Raw genomic sequence first — 14,947 nt, 5'->3', positions numbered from 1 at the left:
GAAAGGGGAGCAGAATTTCCTAAGTGGGAGTGGGGGGGACGTCTGATTGGGACTTCATTTTGGGTAAATGAAAATTTATGTTATTAATTTGTTTTATCTAATATATATGACATAATTTGGGTAATAACTTCAGTTAATAAACTGTATCTCAGAAAAGTGAATCAAATGCTGACTCTTGAGGGGTGGGGGAATACATCTTACGACATTATGTGATAACATGATGTGATAGTCTTCACTTAATGTTTAACTTTTCTAGTATTTTTAAAAGAGTTTTTGAAAGAATATTCAAATGCTTCATTAATTTTCTCAAGACACTCCTTTGATGTTGAAACCATTCTCTTTTGAAACACCCATCTAGTTGTCATTCTTGTCACTTTTCTTTTCTTCCACCATGAATGGGTCTAGCTCTGCTAAATTATCATCTGTCAGTGCTTTGCATATGATTGGGGAAGTTTCAAGCCCTCCTGTCATCTTTCATCTTTGCTAAGTTTATGCCCTTCTCTCTGCAGTCTGTGTTTTTCTGATACTGACATTCAACATTTAGTTGACAAGATGAATGAGGTAGACTCTGGTGTTAAGCAGGGAGAGCCGATGATTGGGTCAGATAATTATGAATAGTTTCATTTTATAATGGTTTTTGCCACCTCATTGCTGCAAAGAATCAGTAATGAACCCTTATATAACATATTAAGAGAACTTGTTAACATGAAAAGATTTATGCTTTCAAATGGTCCAGATATGGTTTAGTGATGATATTTTTATTGCGTTTATTCAGAGGATAGGGATTGTTTTATTATTGCAGTGTTTCATAAGTCATGATTTTAGTGTTTGAAGAAACACTAGCAATTAGAAAAGGAGCCATAAAATAAATGTACTTGCTTCTGTCTTTTCTGGCTCTTGTCATTTTCTGAAAGCATACTTTGGCATCTAACAAGTGCCCACCTATGAAAATTCATCCTATTTACACATCAAATTCTTTAATGGTGCTTTGACATTTAATAGTTTTTCATGTATGCTGGCTATCTAATTGACAGCTGATTATATACCTCAAATTGTAGAATCAAAATTATTCAACTTTTAACACATTAGATTCTGAATTGTTATTATTTTCTTGCTGGTTCTTGTACCATGAGGCACACACGTTGAGAAGGGGAGCCATTGGTGAGCAATGTTGCGGACACAGACTGCCTCCAGGTCCTGCTCTTAATGACTTAGGTCATTGTTTGCTCTATCCGTTTCAGACTGATCTCTTCACCATATTGGAAAGTGGTATTTAAATAGTGTACTCCATCAAGTTGACACTGAAGAATGATTGAAGCCTAAAACCACAACATGGAATGAACTATATAATTAATTATAAACATACATAATCATAAATATACAGCTCTCCCTGATAATCATCACTATTAACTCACACCAACTCGCATTTTATTAATGTGTGATGATTGCAGTGATCACACTGCATTTAATTCTGTGTTTACATATCTGTTTCTTCTACTAGTATATGGACTTCTTGGGAACAGAGGTCATGTCTCAAGCTCTGAGTTTCCAGCATCTAGGGCAGTGTCTGATCCATAGTGGGTTGGGTGGTAATTAAATGCAGATATAATTATATGATAGTTATGTATTCATTATCAGTGGCTTCTCACTATTTTTTAATACTTTTGGCCCTTTTGGATAGTGGCAGTGATTCTCACCTGGTTCTGTTACTTGTTTCATTTTTATGCTACTTTGATGATCTCTTATCCTCTTTAGCATCCAGTTTTGGCTTATGGTTCTCAAATGTATACCATGGGGGAGTTTTTACTTCCTCATATTAGAGTTGAGCACTGTAGAGTTATTTGAAATTCAGTCTTTGTGAAGGGGTTTCCATAGTGCAGGTTCTGTTTCTTTTGTCTAAGGGCAGATGCGGGTGGGCTTCCCTCACTGTATTTCACCTTTGCACTGTTGGGGGCCATGGTGAAGGACAAAGGATGAGGTAAGTTACCACAGGTTGGAGTAGAAAGAGAGAAGCTTTTGGAATGAGAAGGACGAGATGAGTAGACTCCCACCCCTGGTCACAGTTGTTCATTTATGGTTACTTCTCACCTTGAACCGTCAGCCACCTTTCCTTTCCTGATCTAATAAAAGCAGTCAGGGTTAGAACCATCCATGTAACTTCATTGCTAGGGTTTTGCTGTATTTAATTCTATAGACACAATTCATCAAAAGCATGATTTTACATGACAAATGTAGCTTCCTAAGTGGAAATGCACATTAAAAACGCTAAATCATCTAGATGATAAAAGTACATTATTTTGGTTAGTTTTTTTTAAGGGATTGCTAAGACAACAGAACTCTGAATAGTATGGGTAAACACATTATTTAAAAATGTCTGCATTAATTTCTACATATACATATTATAATATGTGTAATGGCTTTAAAGTGGTTCAAATTAATGATTTATGCAAGCCCTCTTACTTTTTTTTTTTTTCCAACGTTTATTTATTTTTGGGACAGAGAGAGACAGAGCATGAACGGGGGAGGGGCAGAGAGAGAGGGAGACACAGAATTGGAAACAGGCTCCAGGCTCCGAGCCATCAGCCCAGAGCCCGACGCGGGGCTCGAACTCACTGACCGCGAGATCGTGACCTGGCTGAAGTCGGACGCTTAACCGACTGCGCCACCCAGGCGCCCCGTAGCCCTCTTACTTTTTAAAAATAATTCTTTTACACCTTACCTCTCAAATATTAGTTTATGACTGTGATATAGCACTGTACTGTTAAAGTAGCTTATTTTCATGGGCGGTACTTTTTTCACAGTCACATGAAATTCAGTCTTTGTAACAGTATTTCTGTAGTTAGACTTTTTCAGCTTTTTTTCACAATAAAATAATTTTCTGCCTTCAAACATCTACATGATGACCTATGAAACAGTGTACAAAGCTGATTTAATTAAGTGTACATCTTTCCCACCCTCCCTCCCCATTCATTCCTTCTCCTTTCGTCCCTTCCTCCTCTCCTCCCTTCCTCCCTTCCTCCCCTTCTCCCCTTCTCTCTCTCTCTCTCTCTCTCTCTCTCTCTCTCTCTGTCTTTGTAAAACTTCAGGAACAGAGAAGCCAACTTGCTACAGATTGATACCAGGAGAAAAGTGTTTAACTAAACATTGCCTGGCATGTTGTAGAAATGTTGAAAACCTGACTTTAGCATTCATCTAGAGAAAAGCATTTATCGTACATGGCTGTTTAATGACTAAATATGGATTTGTCAAAAAATAGACATCTAGATTTAAAAATTGGCATCAGTAATGCTAGATAAAAGATAAAATACTAACAGGTCATGTAACATTATGCAGGTTTATAATGAATATTCACCAGTGATGAAATACATCACAGGTGTAACTGTGACCTGGGCAGAGACCTGTGCTCACCTTTATCTCCATGTCAGCAGGCTTGCTATACTGTGCGCTTGAGCACCTGGACTCAGGTACTCAAAGCCTCCAAAGCAGTTTTGCTTAGAGTGTTGAGAGAATACCACATGCGTCAGCATTTGTTGGAATGGTTTGGGACCCACGCCAGATCCACTCAGGTTCAATCTCTGAGGGTAGTGCCAGGGAACCTGAGGATTTTAAGAAGCCCATCAAGTGTGTCCCCCAAACTCTAAAATTTGAGATCAGTGCCCTAGAGGCTTTGCTCTCTTCTGACGATATGCCTGGCTTGTTTTATTGCTTCCACATTTTTTATTTTCTAGTTCACTTGTCTGACATTGTCATTTTGATAGACTCTTGTGCTCTTGACTCTTACCTACTCTGATTCTCATAGCTGTACTTTATTTCAATTTCTCCTGTGAGTTTTGTAGCTTGGCTTATTTATCCCTAACCCCGGAAACTCTCCTGGCATTTCTAGGTAAATGAAAAAAAAATTACACATAATTTCAAAATATCATAAATTTCATTTACTTTAAAGGTGAAGTCATGAGATTTTTTTTTTTTACTACAGAGAAAGGCAGATTTATCATGTATGTGAGGGGGAAAATGCCACATCATTTTAAAAAGAGACATATATTAAGTGTCTACTTGTAGGTGGGATGGATTTGAAGTGAGAAACATATCATGACTATACAGGAGACTGTATATATACACTTGGCCAAATTTTCTTCAATATTGATAATATCGTATGTATCTGTAGTTGAAAAATTCTTAATGATTTCTAGTTGCTATAGTCACAGAAATAATGCACAGATTTGGGGCGCCTAATTGGCTCAGTTAAGCATCTGACTTTGGCTCAGGTTATGATCTCACTGCTCATGAGTTTGAACCCCACATCAGTCTCTGTGCTGATAGCTCAGAGCCTGGAGCCTGCTTCGGATTCTGTCTCCATCTCTCTGCACCTCCCCTGCTTGCTCTCTGTCTTTGTCTCCTACTCTCTCAAATATAAAATAAAACATTAAAAAATTAAAAAAAAATGCACAGATTCAATCATGGTAAATCAAGAGCATCAGGGTTTTTTTTTATTATCTAAGATACAGATGGTATAAAGAGAAATGCTATAAACCTTTCTTTTAGAATGAGTTTGTTAGACAAATGTATACATTTGATGTAGATTCCTTTAAGTACATAAGCAATTCTCTGGGAATTAAGTAATTATTCACTGAAGAGATTTCATGTGATGATAGTAGATTACTATGATAGAAGATGGTAAAGGCAGATACTGTACTAATTCTTTTTTTTTAATGTTTATATATTTTTGAGAGAGAGAGAGCACAAGTGGAGGAGGGGCAGAGAGAGAAGGGAGACACAGATCTGAAGCAGGCTCCAGGCTCTGAGATGTCAGGACAGAGCCCGATGTGGGGCTCAAACCCACAAACTGTGAGATCATGACCTGAGCGAAAGTTGGACACTTAGCTGACTGAGCCACCCAGGCGCCCCGCCCCTGTACTGATTCTTAAAGCTTGCTATTAAATATTAAAGACATCTCATCCCAATATGATTTAGTAAAATAGAATAGGAGTGATATTATATTTATATTGTGAGATGGACTTTGGAGCATAACAAGATGGTTGGGCTTGATGTCATTACCCCATAAAATGTCATTAATAGGTAATTACACAGATACTTTGGGTTGTTTATGAAAAGTGTTGACTTCAGGGGCGTGTGGGTGGCTCAGTCGGTTGAACATCTGACTTCAGCCTAGGTCATGATTTTGTGATTTGTGAGTTCTAGCCCCGTGTCGGGCTCTGTGCTGACCGCTTGGAGCCTGGAGCCTGCTTCAGATTCTGTGTCTCCCTCTCTCCGCCCCTTCCCTGCTCATGCTCTGTCTCTCTCTGTCTCTCAAAAATAAATAAATGTTAAAAAAAATTAAAAAAATAAAAAGAAAAGTGTTGACCTCAAAGAAGTTAAATCTTATTCTGAAATTTGATCAGGAGCTATGAGGTAATGGGAACTTATGGTAATGACTTATACGTAATGTATTTGTATATTAGCGACAGGTTTGGGAGTTTGCTATGATACCTATCTGGATTAAATGATTTAAAAGTCAGACTATTTAAGTAGAGGATAGAGGAAAATGATATAGGTGCTTGTACTATAGGGGCACTTGGAATTAGTTGTAAGATGGGATTGCCATAAATGTGCTAATACGATCTTTTGGCATCTCTATGATTTATTTGCCTGCTCATATCTGAATGGTTGTGTTCACTTCTGGAGATGTTACATATTAAGGGAGACCCTGACAAACTGGAGAAGGTCCAGAGAAGATCTTCCAGGATCTTGCAGGTTTCTGAAACCAAGCCATAGGATGAATGGTCAAAAGCAATGAAGTTCTATAGTTTGGAAGGCAGAAGGGACATATTGGCTATGTTCAGATATTGGTGGGCCAGGTCTATCATGATGAAGAGGGTGTCCCTCTACTCCCAGGAAGCAAAAGTAGAGTCAGTGAGTAGAAAGAGGGTTAGAGTTTGGCTCTACAATAAGAAAAATATTTCTAATAATTAGAGTGACTCAATAAATAAATTGCCTGTCTTATGAGGGAATGAACTTCATTTTATAAGAAGTGTTTAAGAATAGGCTGGACAGCCATTTTTGTCAGCAAGGGTCAGTGTTCTCTGAGGCAACAAGATGTGTCCACCCTCATTAACCTGAGAATAAGAGAAATAACATTGTCTTCAAAAGGTTAAACCATAAAAATCCAACATAGAGTAAACCACAGCAGAGATCAGAAATCAGTGAAGTCCCCTTGCAGAAGAGTATCACCTTTAAAGCTAGCAATGATAATTGACCCAGCCTTTATTGAGTCCTTTTATGTGCTAGGCATCATGCTGGGAGTTTTACATATATTGTCTGTTAATACTCTGTATAAATTAAATACTATTACCCTTTTCTACGGTGGTTTGAAGGCATGAACATGGCTACAAAATCAAAGGAGTCATTCAAAAGTGTGATTTGTTAGTACCGGAAGCAGAGAAAAGAGAGCGAGGGCAGCACACAGAAAGACGAATGGACGTTGGGTGGTCTTGTCCAGGTGGTAGATAGATTGTGCTAGCTCATTGCTTACAAACTGCTCTAATTCTAGTTACCAAAATTTCCCTGCCACCCTCCCTCCTTTCCTCCTTCCTTCCCTTCCCTCCTTCCTCCCTCCCTTCCTTCCCATGCTCCTCCTATTCTCTTGGTTACATAAATGAGCAATTCCAATCCCACCTATAGGCACTGTTGAAAGCTTTCCTTCGTCCTACTCTAATAGTCCAGGCATGCTTCTGACTTGTCTAATGCTACCATCTGAGAGAGCTTCCTGCTGTCAGATTAGCTTTTTATTAGAAATCAAAGGTACAGCTGCTGACAGGGAGTACTCAGCCTCTCCAAAACCTAACCTATGAGAACGTTTGGCTCATTAGCTACCATGGCCCTGCTATTCGGTTCACTCTGCTGTTCACAGGACTAGAGACAGTTTCTCTCAACTGGGGAGCACGACTTCATTGGAAAGTCTTTGTGGCATTGACAAGACAAAAGATATAAATGAACAAGAATTTGATGGGACGATTCAAATAACATGCAGACAGTTCACAGGAGGACAAAAACAGGGAAAAGGCAGGGGTTTCCTCGTGGTAAAACTAGGAGTGGTGGGCAAAAATCAGGTCCTTTCCTCTGTTATTGTCTGGTTGTGAGTTTGTTACTTGTGTAAAGATTCTTTCTGATTATGATACAGCTTTTCAAATAGGTACATTTACAAAGGAAGATTGCGTTGGCCATACTTATGGGAACATTCAGTGTGTACATCAGTTATTTTTATTATCAAGAATAATATATCTACTTTCTATTTTACTTTACACATTAGTTCCCATGAGTTCTTCAGAGCAGGTACAATGTGAGACTGTGTAAGAGGATGGACTAAATGGCCCCTAGCCATTATACTTAGCTCAAATTTACATTAAATTCTTCTTGTATACATTAATAAAGATGATAATCACAAACAAGTCAGGAAATAAAAGGTTAAGATTTTGGTCAAATAGGAATGCATCCATCAATATTAATTTTGGAAGCTTATTTGGAAGACTAGTTAATATGCAAATGAGGATAACATCTGCAGTTACCCTTTCATGAGATAAGTTAACTGCCTTGTGTGGCTTTCTTGGGCTACTGTACGAAATAGTCTAAGGCGAAGCGTTTTGTACCTTTTGTAAAATTGCTATCAATACAGCCACTTTCGTAACATGGTACAGGTTCCTGTGCAAGAATCAAGCTGATGTTTCCTTGTTTACATTTTTAAATGTCTTCATTCTGTCTTAAATTTTTTTTTCCTGAGGTAGGGATGGTATTTAGTATAAATAAGAAATCATTTGTTACTGGAATTGGGATTTGTATTCTTATTTGATGACAGTTTTTACTTAATTATCACGTGTTGAAGGATATGATTGTGTAAATTTTTGATAGATCTTCAGTTATATATCCACCTTTATGGCAGAATGAAAGAAGAAAGGGATCTTTCTAAAATTTAAAATGTTTGTGTAACTGATGGTCGCCAGAGGGGACGTGGAAGAGGGGAGGGGTGCAATAGGTGAAGGGGGTTAAGAATGCACTTGGCACAATGAGCCCTGGGTAAGGTATGGAATTGCTGAACCACTGTATTGTACACCTGAAACCAGTAGAACACTGTGTATTAACTATCCAAGAATTAAAATAAAAAGCTTAATAAACAACAAAAAAATATTTAAATAAAACATAAAAGCAAAAACAAAATGTGTTTGTAATATAGATGCTCAACATAATCACATTCTCTTAACTTCCCATTTGGGAAGTCTCTTATTGATAGATAGGAGTTGTCATTGTAATTAAAATTTTTACAATAAATCAGAAAAAACTATATCACTGATTATTGTGGAAGTAGGAAATTTAAAATTAATGTTTTGAGTTTTAAATATCAAAAATAAAAGTTAAAGCATTCAGTTTAAAAAGAATCAGAAATTTATCATCAGATTTAAAGAGACCGGACATATTTAAAACAAATATTCATTTTTATTTATTTATTTATTTATTTATTTATTTATTTATTTACTTATTTATTTATTAACGTTTATTTATTATTGAGAGACAGAGAGACACAAAGCACGAGCAGGGGAGGGGCAGCGAGGGGGAGACACAGAATCCGAAGCAGGCTCCAGGCTCTGAGCTGTCAGCACAGAGCCCAACACAGGGCCGAACTCACCAACTGTGAGATCATGACCCGAGCTGAAGTCAGTTGCCCAACCAGCTGAGCCACCCAGGAGCCCCAAACAAATATTCATTTTAAAGAGCACAATTTACAGATATCTACTGAAAACTTTTTTTTTTCCTTTTTTGTCCAATTTGGTGCATTTGTTATGATAGTTCAGGTTGTAGAAACAAATAGACTACAGCATTTATAATGGCTCAAAATAGGTGTTTATGCTCAGCTCACACAATAAGCCAATGCATGCATTCTACTTTAGTGGGTAGCTTTGTCCTTTTGATGATTCAGGCCCCGTCCATCTTGTGGCTCCTCTCAATGGTTAGCCCTTATGTTAAGACTCAGTTTTGTCACTAATCATATGACCTTAGTGTACACTCAATGAAGGCTTATTTAATGAATGAGTGTGCCTATGCTAACTTTCATAAGGTAAAAGGCTCTATGGAAGGTCGCTGTGTTTAAATAAGGTTTTTTTTTTTTCTTTTAATTTCTTCTTTTTTCTTCCTGTCCATCCTAGGAGTGGAGATATAAATTGGGACGTGCTAAAAATTTGAAGAATTTCATCTACTTTATGATATGTCCACGGAGCTCTTTTCCCATCCCAGGGAATGAGATGAGGAGCAAAGGAGTAGTAGAGACATGAATGTTTTTGGGGTTTTAAAAAAATTTTTTTCACGTTTATTTATTTTTGAGAGAGAGAGACAGGTGTGAGTAGGGGAGGGCAGAGAGAGAGAGGGAGACAGAATCTGAAGCAGGCTCCAGGCTCTGAGCTATCTGCATAGAGCCTGATGTGGGGCTCAAACTCATGAACCATGAGATCATGACCTGAATCGAAGTCAGATGCTTAACCGACTGAGCCACCCAGGCGCCCCAGGACATGAATGTTATGAATCAATTTGAAATCATCTCCTTTTAAAAGAACACAGGTGACATGTATCATCCATGTTTATGCACGTATGTGTAAGATAGCTAAAAGGAGGCACACAATCTCTTAAAGGTGGTTGTAGCTGCTGAAACTGATGAGGAGGAGTCTGGAAGGGAATATTTATATTCCCAGTGTATAAATATTTATAATGTTTGGACTTTTATCCTGTCTATATATTGTATCTTAAAATAAAAACAGACTTTTAAGGAAAAAAAGAATTACACACAAAGTTTCTATTAAATAATCAGGCTTTCTCTGCATTTTTTTCTGACCTAGGGATCCAACATTACCGATACCTGCACTGAAATGCTAATGTGTGGAGTCTTACTGAAAATCTCTTCTGGAAATATTCAAGAACGGGTGTTTTTTCTTTTCGATAATCTTTTGGTGTATTGCAAAAGAAAACACAGGTAAGGGGATAAACAAGTACTAGTTCAGAAATTATTTATCCGTCTCATAGCCTCAACCTTTTCCTCAGTGCTCCTGGGAACTCAGGATCTCCTCAGTAAATCCCATAGTCTCTTCACCTGCAATGATTTTCTCCTTCATTATACCTGCAGCCCCTGTCCTGTCGACATCCCCTTACTTCGTCAGCACTCACAGCTATAAAAATTGAAATCTAAATTTTAAGCATCCCACTCTGCTTCACTAAGCTGCTCCTGTCAAAGTCATCATTCCCCTGTGTTTTCTAATCACGTCGTCACTTTGTTTTATGTGTTTCCTTCAGCAGAAGAAGTAGATGAGCACTTCCTCCTTCTTAAAACGCTTTCTTCTCTTTCCTTTTGTAACATCACACTCTATTGGTCAAATATTGGCCTGCTGCGTGCTTCTGCTTTCCGCTCCCTTTGCTCTGTCATATTTATCAACTCTGCCTTAGTGATTTGATTCAATCCTGTGGCTTCCTGTCCCACCCACCTCCACGTGACTTGCTCAGAAATCTCTAGCCCAGAATTATAGACTGATCCTTCCTACCTATTTGGTATCTCACTTGTGATGGTTGTGAAGATTTTCAACATGGAAGGAATAGAATTCCTGATTTCTTCTCTTAATGGTGCTCCTCCCCCAATTTTCCCCATCCACTGGTTTCCCTAACTTCAAAAGCTAGGAGTTAACCTTGGTTCCTCTCTTTTCCTCAACCTCCCAAATGTAATCCATTAGGGAATCTTACCGATTCTGCATTTAAAACATATGAAAACCTCCCCCCACATCTCTCCATCTATCCTAGTCCAGTCAACCAGCATCTCCTCCCTGGCTAACAGTGGCTGGTCCCACCAGGTCCTCATTTACTGCTCTAAAGTTTATGCTCTATACAGAAACCAGAGCAACCTTTGTAACGCAAATGAAAGCACATTATTACCTATCCTGAAGCTATCATTGGCTTCCCGGAATACAATCGCAACTCCTTATCCTGGCTTGCAGATTTCTGCATGACCCAGCCCCTCCCTACTTCTCTGACCTCAACTCACCCCACGTCTTTTTTTCCTGTTCCTTGATTATACCATTTGCATTTCCTTCTTAGGGCATTTGCCCTGCCTGTTTCTTCCCAGGATGCTTTTCCGTCTGAGTTTTGTTTGGCTAGATTCTTCATGTCTTTTAGATCTCACTTAAGTATCTCTTTCAGAAATATCTTCTCTGACCACCCCATCCACTGTAGCCTCCCAGCCATTCTCTATCAAGAAAGTTCTTGCTACTGTTTTCTTCATTATTTATTTATTTGGTGCCACCTTCACTAGATTAGACTGTAAAGTCCTTGAGAACAGCTGTCTTGCTGCTTAGTCTCTGCTATTTCCTCAGAGGCTGGACCTGCCATGTAATAGACAATCAAGAAGTATTTCTTAAATAAGTGAATAAACGAATGAACGAAACCCAGCCAAGTCCCTGGTATAGCTTAGCCACCATTAGCTTAAATAATTTTTGTATCCTTGTTATTGATGTAATGCTACTTGTTTTAAAGCATGGATATAATTTTTCTTTAGAAGGTGCTTAATTTATAGGATGTTTTCTTGACTCTTGGCAAAAATTTTTACAGGTTGATTAAGCAAAATAGTAGGGCTGAATTTAATTGGGAAATTTATATGCTTCTTCCTAACCATATCTAGGTTAACATTAGTTTCAGTGAAATGGTACTAAGTGGCTTCTCTAAATTTAAAGGTAAAGCAGGTGGTTGAGAACGCAGGGTTTGAGTGAGTGTTTATTCTAGATTCAGAAATTAGGAAATTATAGCCAAACATTTTCTGGTAAAGTAAGAGTGAGAAACCCAAAACCAACGGAGGCAAGATTAAGGGAATGTCCTTCTTTATCTCTTGAAACGGGACTCCCTAAGTCAATGAACAAGATGCCCAGTGTAAGTTTGCGAAAAGTTGGCAGCTACATTGATGACATGGCTGTTTTGCCTTTCGGACTGTGCTATCAGAATTCTCTAGTATGAGACATTAATGTGGAAATATAATGACATTAACTGAGAAAACATAGAACTACCCCATGTGCCTTGATGAAACGGAGCAGTTTAGGATTAAAGTCAAAGGATAATTAAATTGTTTAAAAAATAATTAAATTGTCGTTATCTCTGTCTTAATGAGTATTTAAAAAAATTCTTTTTACTGTATACGAAAATAAACTTGTCTGGTTTTTTTAGAATGCTTTTCTGAATTCTTTGTGTTTTGAAGCAAGATTGAGATGAATAGAAGTAGGCTTTAGGAAGACTGTTAATTTTACGTGTACGTAACTCATTAAAAAATTGTAATATGGGGCGCCTGGGTGGCTCAGTCGGTTAAGCGTCCGACTTCGGCTTAGGTCATGATCTCGCAGTCTGAGTTCAAGCTCCGCCTCGGGCTCTGTGCTGACAGCTCAGAGCCTGGAGCCTGCTTCGGATTCTGTGTCTCCCTCTCTCTCTGCCCCTCCCCTGCTCATGTTCTGTCTCTCTCTGTCTCAAAAAAAAAAAAAAAAAAAAAAAAAAAAAAAAAAAAACCATAAAAAAAATTGTAATGTGATTCAAATTGTTTACGTGCAGTTGTTTTTTCCAAGCTTTACTGAGGTATAATTGACAAATAGAATTGAAGGATATTTTAGTTCTACAGCATTATGATTTGATATACATCGTGAAAGGATTTCCTCCATGTAGTCAGTTAACACATCCATCTAGGTACAGTTATTAAAGGCATCCATTTGAGAATGAGATCTTTTTTCTTTATTATAGTTGATTTCATACTTATATATATGCCCGCCTTCAAGTCCAAAGTTTTTGCACAGTTAGCAAAAGTTTTTGTCCACATTATACGCACATTGAAGACATTTGCTTAAAAATCACAGGCTTTTTCATTTTTAACGTTTATGCATTTGTGAGAGACAGAGAGAAACAGAGCACGAGCTGGGGAGGGGCAGAGACAAAGGGAGACAGAATCCGAAGCAGGCTCTGGACTCTGAGCTGTCAGCACAGAGCCTGACTTGGGACTCAAACCTACAAACCTGAGATCATGACTTGAGTGTATAATGATGATGTCATTTATGGTCTCATGGCTGTTATTGTTAAATAGCTAAACAACAGGAAACATTTGTAAAATTAAAAGCCTGCAGTTTTGGGGGCACCTGGGTGACTCAGTCGGTTAAGCATCTGACTTGGCTCAGGTCATGATCTCAGCCACTGATAGGAGAATGAATATTATCCCAATAAGTTAATAACAGTTACTTATTCATTCTCCTATCAGTGGACTTTAGATTTTTATTTGTTTTCTTTGTTGGTTTTAGTTTTTCTGCTATTATGAACATTCCTGCACATGTATCCTGGTGGCCATTAAAACACATACTTAGGAGGGAAATCATAGAACTGGGATATGCAAAATAGTCAACATTACAATATAAAACAAAATTGTTTTCAAACCTTAGGCTTTTCAGTCTATGTACTTTAATAGAGCCATCTTCTGAAAGGACCAAAGATCTCTCTGTCTGAGTGAAGTGTTACAGTATTGATCAAACACTTACTGAAATTTCATATTGAGTGTTACTATCTGCAGGTCAAAAGAAATAACAGAAACATGTACAGAGTTCACAGCAGTATCACAAAGAAAATTAATACTTTGAAAATACGACCCAGTGAATGATTCCATGCCATGGTTCTCTGACTGTGACTAAAACTGTTACCAAGTATATTAAACTTTTAAAAAAATATATGATGTGTCAGCTTACAAGGAATTCTTTTTTACCAGACACCATGATACTATGTCCTACCTGGGAGAATATTCAGGTACCTGCATATTAGTCTGCTCTGCATTCTTCTCTGTCCTTGGCTGACTCTGATGCCAACTTGCATACTGCCTGGCCCGAATCCCTAAATTGTAGCATTTATTTAAGGTTATTCACAAAGGACATTCAGAGGTCACTTTCAAAATGAACACGGGAGTGCAAGATGGTGAAGATCTGGGACTAATAAATCCTAAATCAGGTTAATTAATCTATTTAGTTAGGTTTCTTTACTAGTGGTGAAGGACTACTAAGTTTTAATGAGAGTTTAGACAGATAAGCCAGGAAGATGTACTCTCTTCCAAGGAAGAAACTCAGAGACCATGACAGCACCTTGTGACCCCTCTCAGCACCTGCCCAGCACTTCTCAGCACTTCACCACCTCTCAACACTTCAGGACTGATCTCTAACTGTAGGAGAGAGGAGGAGAGGGACATTGAAGCTGGTAAACATTTACATCTCCACTTTTGCCACATGTGTCTGTATAACACAATAAGTGAATAATTATTTCAGTATATTAAATTATTTGCTAAACTTTTGTCAATGAGTCAAAGGGAATAGTTCAGGTTAATTGAAATCTTTTGAGTGGCTAGGTGTTCTTAAATCCTCCTGAATCATTTCTTAGAATCTTTCTTCTTTAGGGGCGCCTGGGTGGCTCAGTTGGTTGAGGGTCCAACTCTTGATTTCAGCTTAGGTCATGAGCCCAGGGTCCTGGGATCGAGTCCCATGTTGAGCTCCGTGCTGAGCTTGGAGCCTGCTTAAGATTCTCTCCCTCCCTCAGCGCTTCTCCCCCACTCAAGGTTGAAGAATCTTTCCTCTTTAAGAATTAAATTAGTTAATAATTTAAAACACAATTTAAAAAAGTTTTTAAAATCAACTGTCCTGAATGTTCAGTGATTCCATTACAAACATACTTAACCACTTAATTCATATGATACGTGTTCACCTGTAAACCTTTGTATTACATGCTTTTTTAGCATTAAAGACTGGTAATAGGCACACTATACACAAAGTTTTGGAATGTTTTCAACTTCTTTTTAAAATAGAAGAAATGAGACCCTTATAAAGGATTATAAGGGTATTAAGAGACTCAACAAGCATACAATTCTCAT

The 14,947-nt window shown here is 38.0% G+C and overlaps 1 protein-coding gene across 4 annotated transcripts in view; it reads left to right on the top strand.

The window, feature by feature from the left end:
• PREX2 (phosphatidylinositol-3,4,5-trisphosphate dependent Rac exchange factor 2) overlaps positions 1–14,947 on the top strand; it is a 299,299-nt gene that overhangs the window by 91,787 nt on the left and 192,565 nt on the right. For all 4 annotated transcript variants that reach the window (XR_015247064.1, XM_086696066.1, XM_086696065.1 and 1 more), the window contains exon 7: positions 9,876–10,009. Coding sequence is in view for 3 of the 4 variants with exons in the window: in XM_086696066.1 (XP_086552192.1) it covers positions 9,876–10,009 (134 nt within the window). In the remaining variant the exon portion in view is untranslated. The remainder of the gene's footprint in view (positions 1–9,875; positions 10,010–14,947) is intronic.

Source organism: Puma concolor, chromosome F2, assembly GCF_028749965.1.
Source record: "Puma concolor isolate L17-30 chromosome F2, mPumCon1.1.hap2, whole genome shotgun sequence".
NCBI lineage: Eukaryota > Metazoa > Chordata > Mammalia > Carnivora > Felidae > Puma > Puma concolor.
The sequence above is the reverse complement of the archived record's forward strand: the minus strand, read 5'-3'. Positions and strand labels throughout refer to the sequence as shown.